The 11,990-nt window shown below is 41.0% G+C and overlaps 1 protein-coding gene across 1 annotated transcript; it reads right to left on the reverse strand.

Annotated features, from left to right (window-relative positions):
* Window positions 1–4,518: 4,518 nt before the first annotated feature.
* LOC144645790 (uncharacterized) lies at window positions 4,519–10,892 on the reverse strand. Its single transcript, XM_078505334.1, has 2 exons — window positions 10,641–10,892; window positions 4,519–6,588 (listed from the first exon to the last, which is right to left on the reverse strand). The coding sequence occupies exons 1-2, from the start codon at window positions 10,890–10,892 to the stop codon at window positions 4,519–4,521; spliced, it is 2,322 nt and encodes a 773-aa protein (XP_078361460.1).
* Between the last annotated feature and the right edge of the window lie 1,098 nt (window positions 10,893–11,990).

The raw sequence follows: 11,990 nt of genomic DNA on the forward strand, positions 1-11,990 counted from the left end.
GATACATGTTAAAACGGAAATATCAAACGGTATTATATATCTAAGAATGTTCATGTTGTGATGTGATTATTTTGTTTTACAGTGGTGGGAGAGCAGCTGCTGGAATTTCGAGATGAAAATGAAAGTGATGGCAGTTTGCAAGAAGCGCCTGAGATTTTGTTTACTCCGGGTGAAATAGATTCAGTGCATGCAGTTTATTGATATTCATATATAAAGGTCAGCTTCGAGCCAAAGTGGCGCATACTGCCGGAGCTTATCCCGGTTTCCTTAGCATTAAGCAGCTAGGAGTATTTCTACTCCCCCCTGGATGGGATGCTAGTCCATCGCAGGGAACCCCCCAGCATTATTTCGCCGGTACCCATTTATACACCTGGGTGGAGAGAGGCACTATGAGAGTAAAGTGTCTTGCCCAAGAACACAACACAGTGACCCCGGCCAGGGCTCGAACCCGGAACGCTCGCTCCGGAGTCCGGCGCGCTAACCATTAGGCCACCGCGCCTCCCATATTGATATTCATGATGGAGGTAAACTGACTGTTTATTTAATCAGAGTAAATAAACATCTCTATTTATCTCATTGCTTAATTCCTTTACTGAAAGCTGGAATTTTTGTGAGCAAATTCATACCATTTTAGACACTGCATGCAGCTGTGTATGCAAACTTTAATACATTGACTTTTGTTATTTACAATCAGTGTTGAATGTGTATCTGAAAGTCTTAGTATAATACTGTGCTTTTGGGATATGGCAATGTTGCTATAACTTTACTTAATTCTTATCAAGGCTTAAAAAATAAATTTGTAGCCCATAAAATGAAACACTTACAAATTCTTACTGTACTTAACATGTTCAGTAAGAAATACTATCATTAATTTTTAAGTGATGGTGTCATGGCTTTATGTCATGGGCCAATGGACAGGGCTTTTTGGTTTGTTGCGCTCAATCGAACATAAATCAACTAAAAGTTTACCAGTATTCCAAGAAATCCCCAAGTAGAAAAGCGAAATACCCCGGCGTAGTTAGCAAGTGTCACTAAGGCCCCGTCCACACTGACCCGGGTAAATTTGAAAACGCATCTTTTTTTCTCCGGTTAGGCCAACCGTCCACACTGAAACGGCGTTTTCGGTGACCAAAAACGCCGTTTCAAAACGCTCACCAATGAGCGTTTGGACTTGGAGCGTGAAATAGTGTATTTTTATATTTTATTGTAAATAATTTTAGAGGGCCACTGGTTTGTTAGTATTTTTTATGTTATTTTAGTGCTACCCTCATTAAATAAAGACTTTACTTTTACTTTTACTTACTAATGAAGCGTATCGTTTTCAAATTTACCCGGGTTAATCTGGACGGAAAACATTTTACGCGGCGTTTTCAAATTTCTCCGTTTTCAAATTTACCCGGGTCAGTGTGGACGGCCTAACAGTGAATAAATGGAAGAGGCTAATAATATGTGATGGGCCATTAGATAAGACAGAAATGCTTGTTAATTATTTTAATAAACAGGGCCATTAATTAGAGCTGGTGTGGTGATTTTTAATAGATTATTATGTCAATCCTTTTTCCAGCTAGTGTTATATTCAGGGCTAAAAAATGCAGGGCTCCAGGGCTCCAAGACGAAAATGTCAGGGCTCCAGGGCTCCATATTATCGGCTTTCGGGCTCCGGGCTCCACTATGCATGCACTAAAAATTATTTTGCAACGCAAAATCGAGTCCGCAAATTAAAACGTCCGCAATTCCGACCAGTTTTCATGAGTTTTTAAACCCAGGAAGCCGGTTCTCATGTCTCCAACTATTAAAAGTGGATTAAATATTTACTGAACTCGAGGTATCATCTTGACATCTTTCACGTGGCGTTGATCTTTGGTCAATTAGATTGTTACTATCTATTGAATAAAGTTATCAATATATATTTTACATATCTTTATATTATCTCAAACCTAAGTTACAAGTAGATTAGCCTTTTTCAGAAGTAGTATAATAGTGGTTTTAAACATCACCGCACAAATTGTATTGGCTTTGATGATTATCTGTATAAACAGTGGTAACCACAGGTTAAAAAGTGCGGGCCTTGACGCACTTAGAACTGAAAGGTACTGGTACGAGAGTGCGTATAAATGTTAGATGGCAGTGTCGATAAATAAATGATAAAATGGACAAAAGACAATGGTATTCCGAGTAACGCGTCGCGCAAGGAATGCATGTTTTTATCATTTCCTATTGCAGCGAACCAATCTATGTTGTTGATTACACAGTTTTGTGTAGTGCAATCGAGCACCCGGTGTGAACTGAGATGTGTTTTTCTCAGTCGGTAAACTCGCTATGTTGTGCTTGCCTTTTATTAACGTGGCGCGATTAATGAAAAATCTCTGGACAAATTAAAGACAATTATTCTGAGCAACGCGTCATGCTTTAATAATTGCCGCGAACTGGCCGCAAACCAGTCAGAGTTGTATTTTGATTGACAGTTGATTGTGAAGTGTAGTCGAGCACGTGGTGTGAATTGAGATGTGATTTTCCTCGGTTGATAAACTCGCTATGTTGTCAGTGCTATATATAACGAATTCCTCGAGAATAACCGTTGCTGGAATCATTCGCTTTGCCGTTGTTTTATCTGTGATATAATCACAGCAAATTTTCTCAAAAGCAACACCTATAAGACAACGTCTACAAATTGTAATGTTTGCAATCTTCCATGTGACAGAAGCGTAGATCTTATGTGACAAACTGTTGAGAGATTGACTCATTTTTCGCATTCTTATCGTTCTTGGAGAAGAGATTTTTCTCTTCCGGTGTTACGACAAACTATCGTGATTGACACATTTTTCGCGTTCCGATCGTTCTTAGTGGAAGAACAAAATTTTCAACTTCCGGTTTCTATTCGCCTATTATTAACGTGGCGCGCACGCGTAAAATGTCACTGTCAAGATTAGGGTTGCGGGCCTCTCTTGGGCCCGAAATAAAATTTATCTTACGTTACCTTAGCTACATTTTTAGACTACGAGCAGTCCCTATTTTTTCGCAGAGTCCGTCGAGCTTGAAGCGAATTTTTTTTCGAAGAGTTCGTCGAGCTTATAGCGAAAAAAATTACGCGTGGGGGGAGGAGGCGGGGCAAGGCGAGAAGCGAAAAAAATAGGGACTACCCGCTAAGCCACAGTGTTTGAATTATGCGTTGCTCTCACAACGCAAATATATGATTGGCTAACGATTGGAGCGTTGACAGCAAGATGTCAATACGTTGTTAACACTTGCATGTCATATTGCGAAGCGATGGGAGCGGGAGCTTTTGAGCTCTCGAAATCGCTTCTTGAATCGTACTTTGTCGCTATAAAATTGCATCTCCGAAGAACATTTTTAATTCAGTGTATGAGCAGCAAGCCGCCAAAGTACGGAGCGAAAATAAGAGAGGAGAATTCAACCAAAAGTAGCTTTATTCCACAGAAATTCAAGGCTCGTAAACAAGACAACGGCTGTTTTGCGCGAGCTTCGTAATTACAAGCCGGGAATAAACAAATTTAAACAAACAGAAGCGCTTTAAACACTTACATCAAGCTGCCTTTACATTAAGTAGCCCATAGAGGTGAATCAGTGTTAAAAAATTAACATTGCTGGAACTGTATAAATCGCCAGAGATAAAACTTTGCAGACGATTCATCAAAAAAGCTTTGAGTTTGATGCGTACGTGACAAACCCAACCAAGTGCAGCGGTGTCAATTGACAGTACGTCAAAATGCGGAAATATTATTGGACACGGCAAATTAGATTTGAAATTGAAGCCAAAAATCACTCGGCCGTGAAAGGTCAAACGCTGTGGCTTTGCGGGTAGTCCCTATTTTTTTTCGCTTCTCGCCTTGCCCCGCCTCCTCCCCCCGCGCGTAATTTTTTCGCTATAAGCTCGACGAACTTTTCGAAAAAAATTTCGCTTCAAGCTCGACGGACTCTGCGAAAAAATAGGGACTGCTCGTAGTCTACTACATTTTATTCGAGCATTGGGGGGAGGGGGGGGGGATCTGTAAAAAAAACTGTAGTCTCACTAAAAATCTTTGAGGGTAGCAAAGGGGGGGGTGGTGGTCCCGTTTCACGCACAAATTTTTACTTAATTCCCGCGTCACGTATACTTAAGACAAAATTTCACGCGTCACGAATTTAAATTGGCATAAGCGACAGCTCTTACCTCATTTTGCCTCAGAAACAATGGATCCAAGATACTGTGGTCAAATCATGAGGGTAAAAGAGTTTGTGATTGTTTATCATGGTGTCAGAAGCAGTTATAATGAAGTGTTTTATCATTTTGTCTTTACGATGTAGTTCACTGGGATGTAAATCGCGATGTTCGAGGATGTTCAACTGCTTTCTGCTAGCGTTCGTAAGGCGATGAGCTCGACTTAATAGTTCAATTGTCTGTAATTAGGATGAAATCTTATGTGGATAGCTTCCTTGCAATTGACCGTATAGCTACGGAATGATTTCATCACAGGTGAGAGTTTCAAACAATGAACTATCAAGGGAATAATTATTGTTTTACTGGTACGAAGCCAGCGCTCTGTGGGACAGAGAAATAACCCTGCCAGAGCGGGTATGAATTGATCTAGATAAAAAGTTTATCGCATTTCTGCTGACATCAGGGTCCACCGAGGAAGCTCCGCCTGGGTCTTCGGCTAAATCAGTTGACTCCTCGTCCGAGCCGGAGTCATATTCCGAGTCTTGATTGTCTTCCAATGTTACTTTTTCCCCAATGGGTAACTCCTTTTGGTACATGTTTAAAGGCAGAGTTCCTGCGTTATGTTTTGTTGTACACTGCCTCACTGTCCGTTGCCTTACTGCCTTGCCGTGCTCGTGAGCCCATTCACGCATTGTAGATTGGTCTTTTTGCGACATTTCTTTATTGGGCAGAGGGGACATTTTTGGGATGTCATTGAGGGATACGTGGTTTTCAGGAACTGGATAGTACGAGTTTCTGTGCGTGAAGTAATACGCTGCCCATTGTGACGTGCGCTTGAGAGATTCATGCATTGTGTTTCCGAAATCCTTTGCGTACTCAAGAGCTGTACATGAAGGATGTTTGAAATGACTGACGGCATGTTGAGACTCGACTTGCAGTGTTAAACAGACTTTTGGTTCCATGTTGAAGTTTGGATTTACCTCTGCTAGATTCAATCTTAGATTGTTGAGTCCTTTCTCCACAAGATGCACAGACTTAACTGTTTTCGATGCTACAGTGCCCTGTGGCCCGTTTGTTACTCCGTTGGAATTACGAATTTCTTGCACACTTGAAACTGTCGAATTGATGTAGGAAGAAACATCTTTTACCATCAGGTAGGCCTCCTCAATTGTGTGACTTTTTACCTCTTTGTTTTTTAGATGGACAGAAAAGGCACCATAGAACTTTCCCAGGTGTCCCAGAAACTGTATCGTCCCAGTAACTGTCGTCACCAGTTTGACTGAGCCTATTTGGCCATCCGTTACGAAAATATTGTCGCCCTCGGTGCACAAACCCATGGGCTGACCAAAGGAAGCGAAGCTACCACAGCCATTCTTGTTTCCTTCTTCTCCGTTGCCAGCAATGATAGTTACGGCGCCGTTACTTTCAATCTGCTTCACTTGTCTACTTGTCTGGTCGGTGAAGGCTACTTTCCCTCCTGAAAGCGGAGCAACTGCCTGTATACTGGAGCCTGCTTGCCCTCCATTGGCGATTGGATATTCTTCCACATCCTGATCTGCCATTTTGAATTTGGTGATTCCGTTGTTATGCGCTAACACAAGATAGCCATCGGTGGATAAGCACATGCTTCGGACTGGATCACACAGAGGTGTAAAGTCACAAAACTTGCTAACCGTTCCGCTCAGAAAGTGACCATTTGTCTGGACCTCGATAGTATATACTTCTCTACTTGCGTCACACGAACATCCCAGTAAATGGTCACTTAAGGCGCAGATAGTGGAGGGCTTGATATCTTGATCTAAATGAACAATGTCGGCCTTTTTTCCTTGACTTAGGTACATACGCTGCTCCGCTAGCAAGCATTCTTCCAATCTTTGCTTGAGACATTTCACCGTCCCTTCAGGTGATTCTCCGCGTCTTTCCAATTCTGCCACTAGGGAAGCTCGATCTTTCAAACGAGAAGCTTTCAATGTAATTCTATCTTCTATGTCAACAACTTGAAGAACCTGGTCTTCATGACAACATATAACAACACTACCGATCCCTTTCAAGTAGCAAAGCGAGCGGGCCATGGGAATCTGCGTTTTGACGACTTTTAAACGAACCGGGTTGTGCAAATCGGCTTCCACAAGACGCGTTGAACGCTTGAGAGGATTCAGGTCGAGGAAGAAAAGCTTCCCTTCCTGGCCACAAGTTATGGTGATCGGGTGGGGGAACATACCAACTTTGTTGCTCTCTGAATAGCGGTACTTCTCAGGGACTAATTGGTGAACTACGTTGCTGACTTCTTTAAGGGCATCTAGTACCCCTGGACTACTTAGGCGTATAATTGGGTCGACAGCCATGCGATCTTTATTCTGCACATCCTCTGCCTTTAAGAGTTTCCGTAGTTTTTTTCTAATGGCTGGATTACTATCATCCCTCAAAGTCTGAATTATTGATAAGCACCCTCTTTCGCCATTTAAGAGAATAAACCAGTTGCAAAAGCTACACTTCAAACTTTTTCCCACATGGACGCTGTCAGGAAAAAATGTTAGATATTCTAATGCTGGGTCAATGGTCTTACTTTCTTGCATTTGCTCGATCAACTCCATCGCTTTCTTATTACCCTCTTCACAGTCAGTTGTAAGAACAAGAACGACACACCGTTCACACTGTCTTTCATCTCGAAGACACTGGTCACAAGCTCGCAGGCATGGTGCATGGCTTGGTTGGTTCTTCTCTGCACACGTGTTACAAACTTTCCTGTCTGCCAAGCATTCTTCACAGCTACTAGCACAGACTCCTTCCGCGAAGTTCACAGTTAGCTCATTTGCAGGTGTCCGCTCCAAACAGCCTTTACACAACTGTAAAGTTTTTATTTGGCCAAGAAGAAGCTCTTTCATATCCTCCCCCGTCTTTCCCCCCTTAGTATGGTAACTAACAGCTACAGGCATGCTAATAGTATTACAGAGCGATGTGATGAATGAAACATTCACTTCAGTGATTATGTTTTCTCGAAGGAATTCTGCAGTTGGACTTGGATTCTCTTTAACAAATTTCAGATCAACGTGTTGCTTTAGGCCGATATTCCTTTTCATCCTTTCATCAAATTGAATTCCTGGTTTAATAGCCGTTCCATCGTTTTCCATTGCAATCCCAAAAACTTTCACAGATTTTGTCTCAACTAAGGGGGAAACCTTGGAAGGGCTTTCGCCGGCTAAAGTGATAAACGCTAGATGCAAATCCTTCAAAACACCACTTCTTGTAGTATATCCTCCTTTCCTTTTATCTCGCGTTGTTTTTGATGGACCCCCTAAGTTGAATGCAGCATTCTCTACGTTTCTTACTCCTCCCCTACCCTGTCCATGGTACATTGGACCCCTTATGAAGTTCACGGTACTCCCACCACCTAGATACTCAATAGTGTTGAAGAATTCAACGACGTCGTCATCAAACTTGTGGTCATAATTAATCATGATGTGCACCATGTCGTTTAAATATTTATAAAATATTTTGTCTCTCGGTACCTTGCCACTCTCAATAAGTTCGCTCAGTTTAACACACACATTGTCTGCGGCTGTAAGAACAAGAGGGAAAATCTTCCAATCTCCATCACTGACTTCATACTCTTCATCCGACATAAAACTGTCATTAGCAAAGGAGGATTCATTTGACGACAGATCATCATCTCTGAAATCTGTATCTGATTCTGCTGTAGACGCCATTACTTCCTCTTCTGTTACAAACGAACACTCGCCGAAACTATCATAAGCGTGGAGCACGGGACCTTCTAGGTCTGCAGTTGTCAGCTGAGCATAGGATTGATGTGAAGTCCCCCCTTCTTGGACACTACAAGTGGTACAATTATAAAAAAAAAATTATTGATACAATTTCTCCTAAATGTTCACATTGAAATCAAGCGGTAGACAAAAGTGTTGAAATGCACTCATTTGTCCAAAGCAATGAAACTTTTTTTATTAATTCTAAACCGAACATATTCAATATTTTTGTAACATACGTCTATAACAATGATAAAAGCCTCTGTTTTTTTTGTTTTTCACAGGCACTGGCTAAACAAAATTTAGATACAAGAAATGTAACAAGCATGTAACTTTACTTAGAAGATAGGTCTAAGTCTTGCATATCCAGAGGATCTTGGTAATCTGGAAATGTTTCCACCACCGTAGGCCTGGACGTTGACGTTGTTTGACCAGGCGTGTTTGCAGGTACTGACGTGGCGTTAACCCATGATGATAAGAAATTCCTAGACCTCTCTTGTTCCTTTTGCTCTCTGGTGGATGCAGCGGCTGCAGCGGTTGCAGATGCCCTTTTCCGGCAACAATTTTGATAATGTTCTGTTGAAAAGTTTAAATAACAAAAAAACATATTTTAAAAAGAAAAACTATGCTTGGTCAGTTTTTAACTTGGGTATCTTAGGCGCAGCAGTAAAGCTTCATTGTTTACTTACTTCTTTCAAAATAAGCTACTTTGCCTTTGCTTTTTCTGTCGGTCGGTAGCTCGATTTGCTTCCCACATACTCTGCATTTCCCACGTAAGCCATCAGTAGTGGTGCTGTGTCCTAGTTTCAACAGCCCTGTTAATGAAAGCAAGAACAACGGTTTTAACTTAGCTCGCGGTCTCGTAGTTGAAAGGTTACTGATTGAGCACATGTACACAGTTGCTGTGTTAGGGAGTTTAGATTAGCTTATCTCAGTAGCGTTACCGAATCACTGATCTTGATTGTTTTCTAATGGGAAAAATGCTTCAAAAGGCCAAAAAAAAAAATGTCGGTAGTAATTGTTAATGAAACAGTGCATATTGTCCACATAACCCACCTTCTTTTAATCGTGACAGCTCTTGTTCTTGTCGAGCATTCCGTACATAGGAGTCCCCTTTTCTGAGCTTGGCGCGCATCTCGTCATCTTCTAAGGAGCCAGCACGTCGTTTACGACTTTTCGATGAAATGGTTTCACTGGTTGATGGTTGATGAACTGGTTGCGTCGACTGAGGATTATTGGAGTCTGATGACTCAATCACTAACTTCAAGACTGGCACACCAGTAACCCAGGCAGTTATCCGTTGGACTACGGACGCTATATGAAATGTGAAAAAAAAAAAATCGTAAAAGAATTCGTAAACATCGTTAAACTATTAAACTAACAGTACAGGCTAACTATCCCCTGTTTCTGCATGGTGAATTGTGCGCAAATCGAATTATTTTTCCTATTTTTTGTGTTTCTTCTCCAGGCCCTGATAGATCTCTTCAGACCAAAATGTCTTCAAAATTCATCGGTTACCGCAAAGCGGAAGAGGGGTTTGACAATGATTTTGTACCAGATATTATTTTATTTCCTGACGCCATTATCTTGGCTGGAGGCAAATGTAAAGAGTAAATGTATAAGAAAAGTGGAGAATTTGACTTCTTATAGTTGACTTAAAATTCAAATTCCGAAATATTTATTGTTAGGGTTTTCTTTTTCCAGTAGTTTGCCAAATCATTGCTGTATCATCAACTGTATAGTGAGTTATGCTATCTTTTATTAGTAAATATTTTCCCTGAATCGTAATTCATAAAACCTCATAAAAAATTCAGAATATTAAAAATCTTCAAATAGGCCTTACGCAAAGCGGGAAGAAATTACAGTGTTTGTATGGGAATCGGAAAAAAATTGCGACGTTATTGAGCTTACACAGGTCTACACAGTACTTATAATTTCTCTTATTACGCGCCATCTTGACGGGTAGGCAAAGCGGGTAGAAATTACAGTGTTTGTATGGGAATCCGACGGCAAATATCTTTTAAAAAATTGAATCCTGGACAACTTATGAATTGTAAAGTTAAGATACTAGGCAAAAGTTTTTATTCACCAAGTTTGAAGGATTTAGCGGGGCTAGAAAGCATTCAGTTCCCTTTTTTCATTTTCCATACATTTGTCTTTAATTTTTTTCCCGCGAACCGCGTCAACTCACTAAATCTGCAGAGAAAATACAGACAAATGTATGGGAAATTAAAAACATAACTGAACGCTTTCTAGCCCAGCTACGTTCTTCAAACTCGGCGAATAAAAACTTTTCCCTAGTATCTTAACTTTACAATTCATAAGTTATCCAGGATTCAATTTTTTTAAAAGATATTTGCCGTCGGATTCAATTACTGTGATTTCTACCCGCTTTGCCTGCGGGTCAAGATGGCGCGTAATAAGAGAAACTACTGTGTAAGCTCAATAACGTCGCTAACGTATTTTATTTTCCCCACGGAGACCACTCAGACTCAGTGAAAGCGAAAGACAACATACGAAAATTGGATGTCATTGTTTACTGACCCTTTACTTATATGAAATAATTTTTTGCATGTTAAGATCAATTCAAATCGCTTACCTTGAAGCATCCCGTTTCCGTTCATGAGACCAGGAAATTCGTGTTCCCAAGCATCTTGAGTGCGTATTGAAAACACGTCAACGCCGCCGCTTTTGTTTATTTGGACCCGAGCGATAGTGACTTCGGGATTTTTTCCCAAACCTTTCGCTAAAGCAATATCCTTAAGTGCCGTAAATGCCACCAAATGCTTTATAAAATTATGCAAGTCCTTGTGACTGGCATCGATTGGCACATTGAACTTTTCTTTGTGAGTCGCTTGATTCATTTGTCTACTGGCTGATCCGGAATCACAAAGGAAGAAAGACACTAGAACCTTCACGTCGGTAGTTGTACTGTTGGTCGCAGAAGACAGGATTTCGGCATTGTTTTCCATGCTGACATGAAAGTCATGAAAATACTGAAAAACGAGAAGGCGCAACCGTGACACGCGCGAGAAATCCTCAAGACTCAAAGGTCATGCTGTCGTGATGTTGACCTTTCGAGGTCGACACCGCGGCAGAACGTCTACGCATGCGCTGAATTTAGCACTTCCGGTCCTTCCGGTCGCCTTTGCAGTCACTCAACGGGCTTCACTCGTCGACACTCGTCACGCTTTCCGTTCAAGGTCAATCATTGCCTACGTTTAGTTGTTTTGCTTCGTGAATTGCGGTGTTTTAATCTGCTGTCGTCGTGGATAACAAGCTAAATATGACCGAAACAATACTCGATAGATTTAGAAAAGGTAAGTCGCGGATTCACTAAGGTTTTGATTCTGAATTTGAGCAGTAGATGAGCTTTAATAAGCTTAAATTTAAGCTTATCTTTCACACAAGGCGGGAAGGCGGAGTTTTACTTGCCAGTTTCACCTCATCGATTAACCTTGACTAAATTCATAGCTTTGATTATTTTCAGTTCTACATTTATTTAACCTAAAACTTCGGACCTTAATATCTTTTTGGAAATGAGAGCACGCGATCGCTTCGTGTTTGTTTTTTGTTCAGAGGTATAAAAACTCAGTTGGATTACACCCGGCAGTGAGTCCCGATTTTTAATTATTCGGTTTTCACTTTTTGGTTTAAAGCAAGTTGTAAAACAAGTCTATGATTCTGCTTTTCCTTTCAGATTGAAGAGAGAGAACCGGTACGATAGTCTGAAAGTTTGAATTGGTAAATTGAACGCCATGTGCGAATCTGCAAGTTTCGTGTTTGCGCGTGAGGCAGCCACACGGACTGGAAATGTAGAAAAACATCCGCCAAGTAGACGAATATTCGACCTTGTGAGGAGGATTAAGAAATAAAATTGCCTTTGTCTTGAATTAAAACACATTATAAACTTGTTTAGCTTCTCGGCTAACAGCTTTTAATCCAGCAAAAACTCCAGGTAGTACGGGAGTATCGATCGAAGACTCAATTCATTCTTGTTGAACCAAGCAAACACTGAGCAAATGTTGTTTTCTTTCTTGTTTTGTGACTTTTTTCTCAGTGAAGGCAAG

This window comes from Oculina patagonica, chromosome 3, assembly GCF_052425735.1.
Source record: "Oculina patagonica isolate OP01 chromosome 3, crgOcupat, whole genome shotgun sequence".
Classification (NCBI taxonomy): Eukaryota; Metazoa; Cnidaria; class Anthozoa; order Scleractinia; family Oculinidae; genus Oculina; species Oculina patagonica.

What these genes read in the sequence shown, in the direction of transcription:
- LOC144645790 (XM_078505334.1), bottom strand. Translation starts at nt 10,892, where the DNA reads ATGGAAAACAATGCCGAAATCCTGTCTTCTGCGACCAACAGTACAACT. An exon ending in GTTTGGGAAAAAATCCCGAA is followed by an intron (nt 6,589 to 10,640) that starts GTCACTATCGCT and finishes TCAATAATTCAG; the next exon opens with ACTTTGAGGGATGATAGTAA.